Here is a 17,863-nt window from a genome sequence, read left to right on the forward strand (position 1 = left end):
GCCTCCCCTGCTGCAGCCCTCGTAGAGCGATGGAGAAGAGAGTGGTGGGATCGGCCGAGTAGCTCACCGCCCTGCTTTCCCGTCCCGCAGGTCTTGTCTGATGCCACTTTGCATCTGTTGTGCTTTCACCTGTGCCTTTACGGACCAGGTCTGCTTGGGGGGTGGTGGTGGAGGGGAATGTCCCTTTCATGGTGGTGCAGAGATGGAGACCTCCTGGGCCAGGGTATTTCTAGGTCTGAGCTCCTCCTCCAGACTCTTTTGAGTGGTGCCCAGCGACAGGACAAGGGGCAACGGGCACAAACTGAAGCAGAGGAAGCTCCAGCTGAACCCGAGGAAGAACTTCTTCCCTCTGAGGGTGACGGAGCCCTGGCCCAGGCTGCCCAGGGAGGCTGTGGAGTCTCCTTCTCTGGAGATATTCCAGCCCCGCCTGGCCGCGGTGCTGTGCCCCCTGCTCTGGGTGACCCTGCTTGGGCAGGGGGTTGGGCTGGGTGACCCACAGAGGGCCCTGCCAACCCCTGCCGTGCTGGGATTCTGGGATTCTGTGATACTGCATAGAAACAGCTGTGCCGGGGGGAAATTCCATCCTGCTCCATGAGATGGGCTGTGAGGAGTTTGGGCTTTTAATGCCCCAACTCTGCTGGCTTCTCCAGGTTTATTCTCAGCTAAAAATCACGGGATGTAAATTGTCTGAATTCATGGATTTTGAAAATGTTTAATGGTTTCTGTTTACTGTCCTCATCAGTTAGTATCTTCTAGTGGAAGATGTCCCTGCTCGTGGCAGGGAGGCTGGAACCAGATGATCTTTAAGGCCCCTTCCAACCCAAACCATTCTGTGATTCTATGACTCTGTTGGCATCAAAAACATGATTTTTTTTTTCTGACTAGAATAAGAAGGAAAAATAATTTGGAACAGCAGGTGGGTGAAATCTGCTTGAACTCGGCGGCGTGCCTGATAACAGGTATAATTTAAGGGTGTAAACAGCCCTACTGCAGGCTGCTGGGGTCACCCCTGTTCGCTAGGACATTCGTGTCCAAGCATCACCTGGTATGAGGCTCAGACCAAGAAAGGAGCCTATTCCCTATTAATTTACCTGCCAGATGAGCTTGTAACTGCTTTTGTGGATCTTTGCTTAAGGAAGCCTACGCTGGGTTAAGGCCAAGGTCCAACTGACTTCTTACGTTGTCTCTAATAGCGGCCGTTAACAGATGCTTGGGGAGGAATATAAAGCATAAAGTGATCTTCTGGGGCAGCTCCTGGCAACCAAGTGGTTATGGGGCTTTCCAGGGAGGAGGTTGTGCTCAGCAGTTAGCCCGAGCCTGTCCGCTGGGAAAGCGTCTAATGCCTTCTGAACGTACTTTTGGCTCCCATAAAGTAAATGATTTGCTGTCTGGAAAAGTACGTCTCCTGTTCGTTTTTAAACCAGCTCGATCCTTCCATCGGTTTGCCTTGACGGCTTCCGTTGGGAGAAGCGGTCAGTAGTCCTTCCCAGCTGGCCCCTTCAGTGCCAGTCAGGAGTTTCGAGGCTGCTCTGTCCCCTCTTTATAAGAGCAACAAGGCTGGGGAGGGCTCTGGAGAACAAGTCCTCTGAGGAGCGGCTGAGGGAGCTGGGGCTGTTCAGTCTGGAGAAGAGGAGGCTGAGGGGAGACCTTCTCGCTCTCTACAACTCCCTGACAGGAGGGTGTAGTGAGATGGGTGTTGGTCTCTTCTCCCCAGTAACCAGTGATGGGACGAGAGGCAATGGCCTCAAGTTGCGTCAGGGGAGGTTTAGATTGGATATTAGGGACAATTTCTTTACTGAAAGAGTGGTCAGGCGTTGGACCAGGCTGCCCAGGGCAGTGGTGGAGTCCCCATCCTTGGAGGGGTTCAAAATCCATGTGGCACTTCAGGACGTGGTTTAGCAGGCATAGTGGTGTTGGGGTGATGGTTGGACTTGATGATCTCAGAGGTCTTTTCCAACCTTAATGATTCTATGGTTCTCTTTCCAGCAGCCCTGGGGGCTCAGTTGTCGCACAGCCTTGGGAACTGGCTAGTTCTGCCTATTTACTGGGGAGGTCTGGACAGTCTGGGGGGATCTTGAACTGGAATTTGGATTTTTTCTCGAGCCCCAAACCCGCTGAACTTCGATGCTGCAAGAGAAGATTTTTGTAGCGATTTGGATGGAACCAACGGGCCAGGATGTGCTGCGGTGCTGGCATCTCCTCCTCCCCTCAGCGCTCAGATTGTAGCACAGAAAAGCCACTGGTCTCATGTTCAAACCATCCCTGCTGCAGATGCGAAGGAGCTTCGGGATGCTCCTGGTGCAGCCGGCAGCGGGTCCTGACAGAAACTCCCTGTGTTTTTCTACGAAGGCAGGCAGGAACGTTGTAATTAGGGTTAAATTCAGAGGTAGGCAAATACCCCCTAATTGTATGCAGATGATAGAGCTGGTTCAACCTTTTGACTAGTGAAGCTTTTCTCCATTTGGGGTCTTGTGATCGTAATCAGGGACCTTTCCCCGTACATCAAAGCCGAACCCGCATACCTTCGGGCCGGCACGGCTTGATTGCGCTGCTTCCTGCGAGCGGGCGCATCCCTGGCCAGGTGTCCTTCCTGCTGTGGACGACTGATTCCTTTCTACCCTTCATCACCGAGGCAAAGAAATTTAATCCCGATATTACTGCCAGCCCTGGAATGGACCCACTGATTTGGAAATTTCACCCCCTCGTTGCCCTGAAATGTCAGTGCACGGCAGCCTCTGATACCTGCTTATTTCATCGCCAACCTCTACCCTGAGGTGGGGCAGACCTGTCATTAGATTATTCATCCGTGTTTAGATCTGTCAGCTTCCTTCCCCTGCTCCTCTTTTGTGTCTCTAATTACTTTGATCGCATCTCTGTATCCAGCTCCGGGCCGGTGAGGCTGCCGGTCCCCTTCCCAGTCTGCGTCCCTGTTTCCTTTTCCATAGGCAGCAGAGGCGGCTTTGTGAGAGGGAGAGAACTGGGTCTGGATTTTAAAACTGCGCACGCAGTGGTGTTTAGGTAACTTTTCAGTCTGTTATCCAGAAATGTGCCAGCAGCAGAGCCAGCAATTCCAGCAGTGCTGGCAGCCGGTGGTGGGAGCACTGGGCTGCCCACAGCTGCTCTGCAAAGCCTTGGCCGAGGGTCAAGCATCTTCCAGCACCCTGTAGGTGACGTGCATATTCCACAAGGATTTTGTCTCAATTTTTCGATAAGGGGCAGGGGAAGGAGTCACGTTGGAGCTCTCCCTCGGGGACAGCGCTGGGGCCTGGGCTGCAGATGTGCCGTGGGCACAAGGGGCTCGTTCCAGCCTCCGTGCTTCCCTGCCGGCACAGGCTCTCCCTGTGGTTTAACCAGCGTGTTTGGCATCTTGAGATAATACTTTGACGTCCAAGATAAAGTAAAATAAAATATTTGTGATGGTGGTTTTTGACTTTTTTTTTTTTTCTCCCCAGGGGCTGATTAAAATTCGAGGAGATCGCTGCTGGAGAGAGTTAACTTGCATGGATTATCACTACGAGGTGAGCGATCCGCGCATCAATGTCTCTTGTCTGCTTTGGTAGAAGAATGTTCTATAACCGTTTCTCTTCTGCCGGGCAGCCCTTCATGTTTTCTTTCTTTATCGTGGCCTTCTGTCTCTGGCAGCGCCGTCGACATCCCTGCGCCAGCTCGGTGATGCGATTTTTCCCAGCCCCGGTCCTAAAAGACCGATTTCTCTCCTTCCCTCCCTTCGCCATCGCAGACTGATTGGGGACCAAACCCGAGCTCTGCTGAGAGCTCCCTCTCTGAAAACGCAGCCCAGAAGGACACGGGTTTATCGGTGTGTGTGGAGGTTGTGGAGTCTCCTTCTCTGGAGATATTCCAGACCTGCCTGGACAAGGTCCTCTACAGCCTACTGTAGGTGACCCTGCTTGGGCAGGGGGTTGGACTGGGTGACCCACAGAGGTCCCTGCCAACCCCGACCATTCTGTGATTCTGTGACTACGCTGCATTCTGGTTATAAGATGTGGTTTGTATCCTGCCTCCAAGTGTTGTCTCCTCTTTGATTAGAGAGGGAGCTCAGCTTCCCCTCTCTTTTTACCTCTATTTTCGCATTTGCTTTGTGTATAAAGTGGTAAAAAAGAAGTAAATGGCTGCCTACAGCGACACGCCGCTGGGCGAGCAGCCGTGGTTTAAGGAAGGGAACCGTGCTGAAGCAATATTCCCTCCTCCAGATTAACACCGCAGCCGCTGAAGACGGCACACGATGTTCTAACACCTCTGAGCTACAATCCACGTCTGTCTAACGAGCGGGCGAGCCCGCCATGTCCGTTCACATCGGGCTGCAGAGTCTGGTGCTGCACCGGTCCCGTGCTGGGAGGACCTGGGCTCCTCTCGGTGCCTCCAGCCCACCGTGGTTCTCAGCCAGCCGGCCTGAGCTGCAAGCCCCTGGAGATGGACCTCTGGGGTGCCGTTCTCCACAGGCCTTCCTCACGTCTGGAAACCATTTCCCTCTTCCAATTAAACCTGGCAGAGCCTGACTTCTCTGACCTGCAGAACGTGTTCCAAGGTGTTGCCTATGAATTACTTTTTACGGGGAAGGCTCGCTGAGCAGCGGCTGCGGGGACGCTCGCACACTACCTCTGTCTTTCCACCTTTGTGTGAAGAGAATTGCGTGTGAGTGCCAGGGACCACGATGCCAGTCCTGGTGCTGGGCTGGGATTCCTCTCCCCAAAACAGGGAAGAAACCTTGTCGGTTTCCCAGGTGCTGACACCTTCGTCTTTCACTCTTGTGACTGACTTAGCTGGGTGCATGCTTTGAAACAGATTTTTGCAGGTCCGGAAAGCTGTATCTGCCGTTTCAGGTTAAATGCTCCTTGATTTGATCTTCATTTCCTTCTAACAGGGTTTCACCCACTGAATGCGAGGGTGAGCCAGCAGTGTGCCCTGGCTGCCAGGAAGGCCGATAGGATCCTGGGGTGCATCACGAGGAGTGTGGCCAGCAGGTCGAGGGAGGTTCTCCTTCCCCTCTGCTCTGCCCTAGTGAGGCCCCATCTGCAGTGCTGTGTCCAGTGCTGGGCTCCCCAGTTCAAGAAAGATGAGGAGCTACTGGAGAGAGTCCAGCGGAGGGCTATGAGGATGAGGAGGGGACTGGAGCATCTCTCCTACGAGGAGAGGCTGAGGGAGCTGGGCTTGTTCAGCCTGGAGAAGAGAAGGCTGAGAGGGGACCTTAGAAATGCCTCTAAATATCTGCAGGGTGGGGGTCAGGAGGACGGGGCCAGACTCTTTCCAGTGGTGCCCAGCGACAGGACAAGGGGCAACGGGCACAAACTGGAGCAGAGGAAGTTCCAGCTGAACAGGAGGAAGAACTTCTTTCCTCTGAGGGTGACGGAGCCCTGGCCCAGGCTGCCCAGGGAAGGTGTGGAGTCTCCTTCTCTGGAGATATTCCAGACCTGCCTGGACGTGGTGCTGTGCAGCCTGCTCTGGGTGACCCTGCTTGGGCAGGGGGTTGGGCTGGGTGACCCACAGAGGGCCCTGCCAACCGCTGCCATGCTGGGATTCTGTGACCTTTTATGGATGCTGCTGCTCGGTTAGCTCTTCTTGGACCCTTGGTGTCCTGCTTCATGCCGAGTAAAACCTTGGGTGCTGCGGTAAATCGTCCTTTGTTTTTGGAGCACTCTGCGTGCTGCCGGGCACCTGGCGGCAGTCAGGGAAAAGCCAGCTCAAAGCGAGCCCCCCAGGACCCCCCATCCGCTTCCACCGGTGACCCCAGCCCACAGCAGTCAGCCTGCGTAATCCCAAATATTTCAAATCAAAACCAGAATCGGTTCTGTAGCCCCGAAGGCTAATTAAGACCATTCCTGTCATATCCATAAGGCGGGATCCCCAGCCTGTGCGAGTAATTGGGAACAGGGGCAGGGGGCAGAGCGCGTTATCAATATCAATTATTTTAATCCGCACCAAAGAAGCTGCAATAAAAGGAAAAAATGAAGGAGGCCAAACTTTGTCTGCTGGCGATAGGAGACAAAGGGCTGCAATTCACCTGCTGATTGCAGCCAGCCGGAGGGAGGGAGAGGAGGGCGAAGCTGAAGATACCTCCGCGAGGGAAGGAGGGAGCTGGGAGTCTGCTCGTAATTAGGATGATAAAAATTGGGTACTGGACCAGCTTGTAAGTGGACCTGGGCCAAATGTAGTCTGCTGTGATGTATGTTGGCCACCCCAGCTCTCCTGTTCCAGTCCGGAGCTGCAGTCCAAAATCCACACGGGCTGCTCTGCCAAGAGAATTAATGAAAACACATGGGCTCCATCTCGCGCGTGGTGAGCGCGCCCCGGACTATTTATTTGTAGTAGAACCAGCAGCTATGCTCGTGGAAAATAACATTTCCATTTTTGTCAGGAATCGTGTATAAAATAGTGAAATGTTGTTATGGCTTGGGTAATTAAACAGAGCGTATTTCTCCTCGCTCTTTCCTTTCTAATGTTCAGGGCCTTAATCCCAGCCTTTCTGGAGAGCTGTTCCTCAACTGAAGCCTCTCTGTTCACAGGGCTTACGATCCGTGACGCTGTGTGATTTGGAGAGGGAAATGGCAGAACGCAGGGTTTACATAGGAAAGGTATTTTCCTACCAGCCTAACGCTCCTCTGATCCCCGAGGAGCAGACGGGCTCCAGTAAGGGTGGAAGAGACGCCTGGGCACTGCTGGAAACGAGAAGGCTTTGCCACACCACCGTACGCAGCCTGGCAAGTGGAAACTACCTGGAGGCTGGGCTGAGGGCTGCGGGCAGAGACGCTCGGCGGATTAAGCGTCCCGAACTCTAATCCCGGCTTGGCAAGATGCCGCAAACGGGGAATTTCAACTCCTGCTGCAGTCGTTTCTTTGCCAAGGTGGCCAGAGGCTCCAGGCTGGGCGCGTCGGTTTGCACCGCGGCGTGCCCGCGCCTCGGGGCTGCCGATGCCCGTTGTGCCGCGGAGCCGCACATGCAGCCGTGCCTGGGTGGTAACCAGCAGGTGAGCTCCTGGGCTCTGGAAGGTGAACTCACGTGGCTTGGGCTTTACTTATCAGTTGTTGGGTTTGCCAACGTTTCGCTGCCGGCTGTGGTTAGATGGCTCTTCTCCCGAGAAGAAGTCCCAGTGAAAGGGAGACTTCTGCTCAGTGGAACCGGCTCCTGACGCAGGTAATGCGGAGAGAAGCTGCTTCTGGGCTGTAGGCCTCTTTGTCCTCATGATTATTAAGCGTTTATCTGCTGTGTACACAACAGCTGACAAATATGCGTGCGGCGGTTTGCGGACTGGAGCGGGGTTTCTGCTTCCACCGGAGCGCGTGGCGCAGGTCCCACGCGTCCGGCAGCGTCCTGCCCCTCGGCTGAGCCACACACGGCCTCCGTTCCCCGCTTGTGCGAGCGGGGGGACACGGCTGAGCGTGTCCTCTTGTCCCTGCCTGCTCCGCCGGGCATCCTTCCCCCCATAGCCAGGCTTTCCCAGGGCCAGCGCCTGCTGCGGGAGGTTTTGGGCCATTTCTGGAGCTTCCACAGCTTGCGGGACATTGCCTGGGCACGGCCTGGAGTAGCTTTCTCACCACCCCTTGTAGGCACCAGGTCTGGGAACCAGGCGTGGGATCGGGGAGCACCAGCTTGCTCCCCGGGGGCCTCTTACTGCTCCCTCCTGCGCCAAGCCGTATCTGGCCCGAGCTGTGCTAATTCTGGGTGCGCTGCGTAGCTGGCACAGGCACAACATCTCAACGCGCTCCAAATGGAGCAAACCCTCTTGCGCAAGACCCCTGTTTTCAGACCTTCCCCCCAAACCCTCGTGCCGCAGAGCACCTTGCAACCAGATGTCTTGGCACGGAGCAGGTTGGACTGGCATGGGGTGGGTGGGGGGGAGCGTTTCTGACCGGCCGCCGGTCCAAACGGAGCCCGCGCGTTTGGATGCTGGTGGTGGTCTTGGCAGAGCAGTTGAGCAGATAAGCTCCAGGGTTTGGAAGCAGGAAGGTCCCACGTGGTCACATCGATCGCGTCGCCCCGTATTCCGCTGCCGGGGTGCTCCCGGGGGGGATGCGACCCACTGACGCGGTTTGAAGAATGGCTGCCAAAGCGTTGTTGCTTTTTAATTACAGACAGATATCTTGTGAAATTCAGGCACCAACTGGTAGGAACAGCTGCTGGAGCAGCTGCTGGGGCAGGCGGGCGCGGGGGGAGCCTCGCCGGGCGTCCTCCTCTGCGGATTCGCACCAACGCTGCGCGGGAGCTGTTAAATGCGGCCAGGGGGTCGGTCCCTCATGTCCCCATGGCCCGTGCTCGGCCGCGCCGGTGCTGGGTGAAGCTCAGCAGAGGTGGCAGCCGGGCACGCACCAGGCAAGGGTCCTGTGGCTCTTCTGCTGACCGCTGGAGCAATTCGTATTTTATATTTTTAATTTCGTGGTTTTTTTGTTTAAGTGATGTTGTGAAGGGAATGGCGTTTATCCAAGGGTTTTTAGATTGGATATTAGGAAAAATTCATTTCCTGAAGGAGTGGTCGGGCATTAGACCAGGCTGCCCAGGGCAGTGGTGGAGTCCCCATCCCTGGAGGGGTTCCAAATGCATGGAGATGTGGCACCTGGGGACATGGTTTAGCAGGCGTGGTGGGGTTGTGGTGACAGTTGGACTTGGTGATCTCAGAGGTCTTTTCCAACCTATGATTGTATGATTTGCATCCTTTGCTGCAGAAAGCCAGGCTAGGAAGGCAAACTTACTGCTGCAGCAAAGGTGAGGCAGAGGGATGACAGGAAAGCAAAAAACCCGCCCCTGAAGCAATAAAATCTTTGTCAGTGTCGGAATTAAGACCCAGGGCTTGCTTCCCTGCTGTGGAGTTATCTGTAGGTGCTCAGGGTGGGTCGGCTGCCACGAAGCCGGGAGGTTTGAAGGACTTTGCTGAACCAGCCTCGGCGATAACGGAGTCACGTCCTGGTTCTGGATTTGTCTTGCTGAGAGAAGCTTTGTTCTTTGCGTGAGACGCTGCGCAGCCACAAAGGTCACCTCTTCCGATTTGTACAAATTGTTGCTAATTATTTGGTTATCTTTTTCTGCAACAGAGGCTGTCAATCAGTGCTGCGGCTCCCGGCGTACGGCAGCTCTCCGGTTCCTGGAGAAGCTCTCCGGAGCACAATGTCTTTCGTAGCTAATTAGGGGCTTGCTGACTGATAGCTGTGCTGATAAGGGTGAGGAGGAAGCTCTCACTGCTCTGTAACTGCCTCTTGAGTTCTTGTCTCCCTTCTCTTCACTGCATTAGACCTTGTTAGACTTTTCGTGTAGCTTTTCCCAACCTATGACGAAGCAAAAAGTGAATAATATCTAGCAGTTCATTTTGATAAATCAGAAAATGATCTGCTTTCATGATCCCTGGTGTCTCAGGATGGGCTTGGTTCCAGCAGTTTGCGTTGCTGGAAGCAAAAATGTTCCGAGCGGGGAAGCAGGTACTCGGGTCTCGCCCTCAAAACGTATGTTTTAAAGTTTCAAATTAATATGAGGGAAACAGTGCTGAATTAAACAGAAAACAAGAAGCTTTAAAAGAAGTAACCGTGCGAAGCATTTTGGAGATTTTCTATTTAATAACATTATAAAATAGTTACGTAGCATCCTAGGTTTACAATCATTGGCCATTTACAGAATTTTCCCCATTCTGAAGACAGCGAAGGTGAGTCCTGGTGGGACTGATGGCCACGGTAATGAATTATTAAGGCTGACACAATGTTTTCCCAAGCTGGGGCTTCCCTGTGGAAATCCCAGGTCTGGCCTGACTGGGGGAGCTCAGGTTTGACAGGGAGGCTTCCCAAAGCTGATGGCTGCTGGGGAAAGCACGGCCCTTGCCCTGACAGCAGCCACCGAAGGGACACCGAAGAACCCACCTCGGTGTTCCTGGCACGGCGCGGCTGAGCCGGCGGTTGGCACCTTTCCCCCGTGCTGGTAGGAAAGGGTCTGATTTTTGTTTCACTGAATGCAGAATAATTTGTGTCTCTGCTCCTTCCTTCGCGCAGGGTGTGAACCTGGAGGGTTTTGCTGGTGGATTTTGCTGGGTCCCCTCGGGACAGGAGGTGCTGGGTCACAGCAGTGGAGTTAGCGAGGTCAGGGCTGCTTCCGAGTCCCAGCGCGCGTGTTAGCAGATGACATCTCGTAGAATCATTAAGGTTGGAAAAGACCTCCGAGATCATCAAGTCCAACCGTCACCCCAACACCCCCATGCCTGCTAAACCATGTCCTGAAGTGCTGCATCTCCATGGTTTTTGAGCCCCTCCAGTGATGGGGACTCCCCCACTGCCCTGGGCAGCCTATTAAAAAAAGCTTTTTGTTGTTGTTGTTTGCTGCAGAATGGGTTGAGGCTTGGAGGAGGGACACGTTGCAGCCTTGGCGTGGGGAAATGTTACAGATTTTCCCAAAAGCATTTGAAAAGGGTGTGGAAGTCCAACTCTCCATGCTGGCAGGGCCCGGGGTGAGCTCACTGTGAGCTCAGGGTGACCGCCTGCGCTCGGCACCTGGGAGGGTTTGGAGACGCGACCGTGGGGTTTGGTAGCCGTGCCGTGGGTTTCTGGAGTTGCCCACAGCCTGTCGTTACTTGGGACAGTCAAATTTCTGCTCAGGAAGCTGTGTTTAGATAAAAATGTGAGTGATGTGATCTCTGCCCTCTCTGGACAACTTGCCCCCAAGAAGCCAAAGCCGCTTGGATGAGTCCTCCATGAAGAGAACAAGGCGGAGGAACCGCGGTTCTGCCCGCCGTGGGTTAGAACTGCAGTTTGTTTTCATCTCCTGTTGTAAGAGCAAACCATTCCTTGAGTTAAGGCAGCTGATACCAAAGGGAAGAGCACGCTCGTGTTCAGCAGTTTCATTTTTTTCTCCTTCCATTTGGTCATAAGTTTTGAAAAATGAGCTTTTTGGAGGCATAATTGAAAAACCAGTTCTCCTCATTCACACGTATCGAGGGGCTGCTTGGTGTGGATTTGAAGCTGAGGATTAGGTGCTTTCTTCTGGGTTTTGATGATTTTCATGATGTCAGTGCTAGCCCTGGAAGAAGGGCCGATCCCTGACCTCGCCTGTGATCAATTAAGTAACAAGATCCATCATAAGGGAAGTGCGTGAAGCAAGAATATTGGCAGGGAGATGTCAGCACGACATCAAAAGCTTATTGCGCTGTATCTGGATTTTGTATCAGGCTGCTGCAAGAGGGTCTCTGTCCGAGACGGGTTTTCAGATGAATCCCAGGTGCTTTGTGCTGGATGCAAGATAGCTTTGAACGCAGGAGGTTTAGATTGGATATTGGGAAAAATGTCTTTACTGACAGAGTGGTCAGGCGTTGGACCAGGCTGCCCAGGGCAGTGGGGGAGTCCCCATCCCTGGAGGGGTTCAAAAACCGCGTGGATGTGGCACTTGGGGACGTGGTTTAGCAGGCGTGGTGGGGTCAGGGTGATGGTTGGACTGGATGATCTCCGAGGTCTTTTCCAACCTTGGTGATTCCGTGATTCTAAATGTTGGTGATTCCCAGCTTTGGGCTGGGCTGGGTTGTTTAAATAATATTTAAAGGTGCACAGCACTTGAAAAGAGAGGGAGTGAGCGCTTTTAAAGGCGGAATTTGTGCTCGGCTTGGGGAGACAGGCGTTGCTGGGTTTGCCCAGGTCGGGTGTCAAGCATGGGCAGAAGCACGGGCAGCGGTGGGGTGTCTCTGCCAGCTGAGCGCTTGGCGGAGGGGGACCTGGTGTCCCGGGGCTCGGGCACTGGCAGCGGGTTCGGCTGCAGCCGAGCGGCGCCTCTGGAAACCCGGCCTGAGCTCTCGAGAGCTGCAGAGCAGCAGATTTTCAGACGCGTAACCGTCCTTGTGGAGCTGCAGTTTCAGAAGACGTCCTGATAAACACTGACATTTATCCCCAGTCGTGCAGCTTTTGAAGAAGTGAGAAGGAATACAGGCCTTCTGCGGCCAAAGGATGCTCCAGGTGGACTAAGATAAGAACGTTGGACCTTAAGCAGAACAAAAGCGGATTTCTCCTGCCTGCGGTGACATGGTAGGTGACATTCCAAGCAGAGCAGGCAGGGAATCTGCTTTCCAGTGTTACACGCTCAGGAGAGCGTAGGTTTGCTGTCAGCCTGTGTTTGGACCAGGATTCTGGCTTCACAGAATCCCAGCATGGCAGGGGTTGGCAGGGATCTCTGTGGGTCACCCAGCCCAACCCCCTGCCCAAGCAGGGTCACCCAGAGCAGGCTGCACAGCACCGCGTCCAGGCGGGGCTGGAATATCTCCAGAGAAGGAGACTCCAAGAGGCTTGGGTTACCCTGACCACCAAGCAGGGCAGACGAATGGTAACTGGGTTCCCGACCACCTCCAAGTCAGCATCAGCTCAGCGGTCGTCTTCGTTGGGACCAGGATCCTGGCAGGGAATTTCGGAGGAGGAGGAGGAGCGTCTGGTCAGAGAACTATCGCAATAAAAGGTGGAGCTGCAGATCAGCATCATAAAGCAAACCCAGCATCTTTGGCCCAGAAAACCACGTACTGGCGATGTAAATTGGGTGCAAGCAGGTGCTGAGAGAGCAGCTTTGAAAACAGCGTTAGAAGGCAGCTGCTGGCAGGGTCGGCGGGACGGGATGAGCAGCGGGCAGCGATCCCTCCCAGATGCCAGCTACCACGGGCGGCAGAGCGCTCGGATTTGCTGCGGGGTTTGATTTCTCTCTTCGGTGCCGTTCAAGAACTGCTTTCCTCTGGGCGTGTTTCTTCACCGAAAGTAGCTGTATTAAAACAACCAAAAATAACGCGAGCAACCTCGGTGCTTCTCACTTTGGTGTAAGCCAGGCAGGTTGGTGGCACCTGCTGCTTGGGTCACCCACTGGTTGGCCCAGCTTTCCACTGATTTCCAGCAATATTAAAACAAAATAGGATAAACGAGCAAAAGCTGAGTGGAAATGCCCCCCGGGGAACTTTCTGTTGTGAGCCTTTTGAGGTTTGTGAAGCGTAGGAAGACATTATCCCTCCGCACCGGCGGGATCAGCGGCAGAGCTGTCAGTCACACGCTGTAAACGCATTGGGAATATGCCAATACCGTTTTCAGCAGTAACACAATTCCTCTTCCTGGATTCTTTGCTGTTTTTCTTAAGGATTTGTTTTAAGCCTGGTGAAAGCTTCCTGTACAACTATGGGATTTCATCTCTTCGTTACACTCTCCCACTGTTTCGTACTCGTTTACAGACCACCCAGGACCCTCATCTCTTGCCTTAAATATTCTCCTCCCTTCTCTTCCTCCCCCCTCCACCCATTTGGTCTTTTGCAGTCCTAATCACATTAATTACAACCCACTTGATCAGCTCTCCGTGCTCTGACCCCGCTGGTGGCTTTCATCCCGCTGACCAGTGTCTCCAGCAGATGGGAATGGTGGAGCCCATCACTCCCCTCTGCCTACCAGGGGCTGCGGGGAATCATCTGCCGCTCCTGAAACGCTCAGGGCCCAGGAGGGCTGTCAGCTTTGCAGATAACAGAGGCAACGCTCCGATAATTATTTAAATTGTGGATTTATGAGCTCGTTAATGGCGTGTTTTAAGAAATCTGCAAAGAGAAGGAAGGTGACAAATTTCAGTGCTATCTAGAAGACAGAAACAAGAGGGGGGAGATGATAGAAGAAAATTGAAGAACTTTCCAGTCTTTCCAAGTTACGTGTCTGTTACCTCTCTTGCTTCATGGAGGAGAACTGCTCAGCTGGCCTCTCCGATAACGGTGTCAGCAATTCCTTTATTTCTACCACAGCACCTTGGTGGTCCTGGCTTCACAGCCATGTCCACCAGGCAGGACTGGCTGCCTGGCCCAGGACCCTCTGCTGTGGTGGGGCAGCCTCAGCACCCAGCTTGGGGCTTGCTCAGACCTTGCCTCACGTGGGTGAATCCCCATCTGCACGCTCCAAATGGTGAGAACTAGTCTCCGTGGCGATAAATATAATAATTTGTTATCGTCCTTTGTGGCATGTGTGGACATTAAATACTGTCTTTTCTGGTCTCCTATGTAGCCACATGGCAGCTGCAGTCAAGGGAGAGTTGATCTTCTCCTCCGTTCCCACCTTCCGCAGTGTTTGATTACCATCACTCCAGTTCCTTTGCTTCGGAGACCTCTGGGATGACGCAAACTGTTGGTGTCTGCCAAAATTTGGTGCTCTTCCTTTTCCATAAGGGTTGCTTTCAGCAGTCCAGAAGTCCAAGCGAAACTGAAACTGCGATTTCACGTGGTATCAGCTGCAAAATGGTGTATGCAGAGCTCCAACGTACAGTCAAATTATCCAAACCCCAGCCTACGTCCTTGCCATCTGCTTTTCCAGGGAAAGCAAAAGAGCTACGTGCTTGGAGTTGCAGCTAGAGCTGAAACAAACTGGGTGTTGCTTTACAAGCTGGTGCTTTCTGCTGTGGAGCTCGGACGACATTTTCCTCAGATGATGAAAACGTGCTACTGTTTCAGCTCTTCCTTTGACTATGAAGTGTGTTACATTGTTTAATGAATTTTCGCACAATAGAGAATTCTGTGCCAATTTAAGAAGTCAAATATTGAATTTGTTGCCTCCAAAATAGCAGATACACGAACACGTTCCACTGCAGAAGCTGCGTCCCCGGTGGTGGCTGGGTTTGCGCCTGTCTCCTCCTCTGCTCTCTTCCCAGGATTTTCTGACAGGGATAACAGTAAGAAGTGATTTCAGCTCTCAGGTTAGCATGATGTTAATTTTTGTGTGCACCAAAAGTTTTAAATTCGGCTTGAAGTCTGATTTCCGCAGAAACGCTGGTCTGTCCAGGAGAAGGACCGGCCACTGGCAGAAGGTCCTGAAGAGCAGAGCCCTCCCGTTTGCTGGCGAAAGCTTGAATGATTTGCGTATCTTCTATTTACATTTAATTTATGCTGTTTACGTGCAATTCTCTATGTGTTTTCGTATTTTTCATGTTGAACATACACTTGATTTGGATTGCGGCACACAGGTAGCGTCACTTCGGGAGTCAGGGGGCTGGTGGCCCGATACAATTCCCGTGCACGTCCCCTACGGTAGATCGGGAAGAATTCCATGCATTTCTCCAGTGCAATATTTTTCTGCCTTGCAACTATTACAGTGCTCGCAGCAAGAGCTTGTAACTCTGTAGAAAAGGGGAGATGGTGCCAAGGTGGTGCATGAAGGAGTTAATCGTAAGTCTCTGCTGCGGTGTTTTGCTCCAGAGTCGTGTGCGCCAAACTGACCTTTAATCTTGGAATATAAATCACTTTCCAGTCCTATTATTTGTAAAATCCTACAGGCTTGCGAATGCACAAAAGAAGCCTTTGTCTCTTATTAATTTAATTTATAGGTTAAAGTTTCAAATCAGTGGCAAGCAAAAGCTGATTTACTGTTCACTTCAGGAATTGCCGTTCTGGAAAGCATGGCACTCGCTACGCTGCCTAGAAATGGTGATGTGTAATTAGGAGCTTCGGTAATTATATATAATGTCATATAATTTGCTTATCTTTTTTGGTATGTATTATACATAAAAGCTGGAAGGGTAACTCAGCATGGATTAGCTCTTTCAACCCCCAAAACTCGACAGATCAGTAAACCCGCTGTTTTTTGTCTTATTCTATTAACGTTGTGGCGGGATCAGTGTTCTTAAGCATTTGAAGTCGCTGCCCTTTTCTTCTGCGTCTGGAATCATCCCCTCAGCTGTTGTTCAATGCCATTTGTGCTGCAACAGAAAACAGCCCCTTCTGTGATAAAACTTAGATAAAAGCAGTACGGACCTTTTTCCTGCCAGTTTAAAACAAAACAGAACAACTGCTCCTGTTGTTTCATTTGGTTCAAGCTGTGAAATTCCCAGGTGGAGTCAGATGCGTGGCACTGGGGTCTCTTCCCAGAGTTAGGCACGTTCCCATCTGCGGTTCAGACCCTTTTCCTCCACTTCTTGGGGTTGCTAGTTAAGCGATTTTCTAACCAAGTTTTCTCATCTGTCTCAGAACAACTCAAGACAAAGAAATACACCGGGTGCTCAGGAGAAGCTTTTACCTACTGACCAATTTACACGCAACAATAGGGATTGTGAATTGTTGCTCTGGCAGGCATTATGGAAATATTTGCAATCAAAAGTGGCATTTATCTTACCCATATTCATGAATTCACTTATCTATATTTTCCAGGGATCATATTCTTCCTCTTCCCTTTCAGCCTGGCCGTCTCGATGGCTAAAAGGGGTTTTATTGCTTTAGCATTAATCAAGACGTTTGACAGAATTGAACTGGATCCAGTCCAATTAGACTGAGACAATATTGAATTTCGAACTGTCAGGTTGGATCCATTTGAGTGTAACACGAGCTCGTCGGTCTCTGCAATCAATACATCGGTTTGGCAATCCCAGCGCGGGGTGACTGGACGCCCACCTCCCCCCGGACGCCCACCTCTCGCCGGCAGCCGTGGAGGGCGACCCAAGGCAGCGAAGCTGTGCCGGGGCCGCGTGCCGGGGTTCCCCGGCAGCTGCTGAGGGCACTGAGCAGGAGCTCCGTGGGACAAGCAGGAGAAGGGTGTTTTTCTTCTTCTTAAAGCTGCATTCAATGAACTCGCCCTCCTCAAGGAACCTGCTGCTGCTGGTTCCCCTCTGCCCCCAGGCTCGGCACTCCAAGCCGTTGGCTGCCCTGGGGACCAGCACCCCTTCTTCACCCACATCTCTCCTTAGGAGCAGAGGTATGAGCAAGAAATTTTTTACTGATTTTACGTTTTTTTACGATGAGGGTGGTAGGACACTGGCATGGGTTGCCCAGAGAGGTGGGAGATGCCCCATCCCTGGGAACATTCCAGGTCAGGTTGGACGGGGCTCTGAGCAACCTGGTCTGGTTGAAGATGTCCCTTCTCATGGCAGGGGGGTTGGACTGGATGGCCTTGAAAGGTCCCTTCCAGCCCAAACTACTCCATGATTTTATAATTCTGTTACTGCTTTTTTGACTTCTGGATGTTAGGCCGTCCCCGCTCACGTGGAGGAGAGCGTGGGGAGACGTTAACCCACAACTGCTGGGACTAAGCAAATTCTGCTCTGCAAATAATGCCCTTAAAGAGCATTTATAGAAATGTGAAATGTGAGTTGGCTTTAATACCCACTAGTCTAACTGCATCGCTTGCCACAAAGAACACGTAGGCTTGTTGGTAGCTCAGGGGCCTTGCAGCAGTCTTCCTCGTGTTTGATCAAATTTCCTGTCGTCTGCCTAAGGAGTAGAAATCGGATCCCACGCAGGAGGTGGCCCACGCTCCGTGTGAAAGGAGCCAGGAGCGGTAAGTCCTTAAGGCAATAGTTGCAATTAACAGTTTGCAAGCAGCCCACAATGGAAATCTGCTTGAATGTGTTACCCTTGGCCCCGAGGCAAATCAGTGAAGTGTTTTAATTCAAGGAGTTAATTGCAATTTTAGCAGCCTTTCAATGCCGGGTTTGGCAGATGATGTGTCCTGCTCTACTCCCAGCCAAACGACAGGAACACCAGCGCAGACGCTGAAACCAAACGCGGGCAAGAACAGGCTGGCAGTGTTTCTTGACTCGTTATGTCATTCACTAATGATTTTTTAGTATTGCTGCCACACTTGAAGTTGCTGCAAGTCACCGTAAAGAGTATTTCCAGCAACTACAGGGAGACAGCCCCGTGAGCAGATAGCGTGGTCAGATCCTGAGATCTCCAGCCATTAGGTGCCCGCTCAGAGCGCCGTTCCTCTGCCCTTGCTCACCGGTTCTGTTGGTAAACAGAGCTGATGAACGTTCCACAGCCTGTTCCTGCTTTTGACCATTGAACCTGAACTATCTGAGTGCACAAGGGATTGGCAGGAGAGAGCAGGAGCCAAAAAAAACTTCAGTAAGCTCTTTTCTTTGCCAAAAGAAGTGAAAGGATAATGTAGCATGTCGTTATCAAAG

The 17,863-nt window shown here is 52.4% G+C and overlaps 1 protein-coding gene across 4 annotated transcripts in view; it reads left to right on the forward strand.

Annotated features, from left to right (window-relative positions):
• The window catches only part of LMF1 (lipase maturation factor 1), a 218,012-nt gene that overhangs the window by 80,995 nt on the left and 119,154 nt on the right, over positions 1-17,863 (forward strand). For all 4 annotated transcript variants that reach the window (XR_012765657.1, XM_075436995.1, XM_075436993.1 and 1 more), the window contains one exon: positions 3,453-3,518. Coding sequence is in view for 3 of the 4 variants with exons in the window: in XM_075436995.1 (XP_075293110.1) it covers positions 3,453-3,518 (66 nt within the window). In the remaining variant the exon portion in view is untranslated. The remainder of the gene's footprint in view (positions 1-3,452; positions 3,519-17,863) is intronic.

This window comes from Opisthocomus hoazin, chromosome 15, assembly GCF_030867145.1.
Source record: "Opisthocomus hoazin isolate bOpiHoa1 chromosome 15, bOpiHoa1.hap1, whole genome shotgun sequence".
Lineage (NCBI taxonomy): Eukaryota > Metazoa > Chordata > Aves > Opisthocomiformes > Opisthocomidae > Opisthocomus > Opisthocomus hoazin.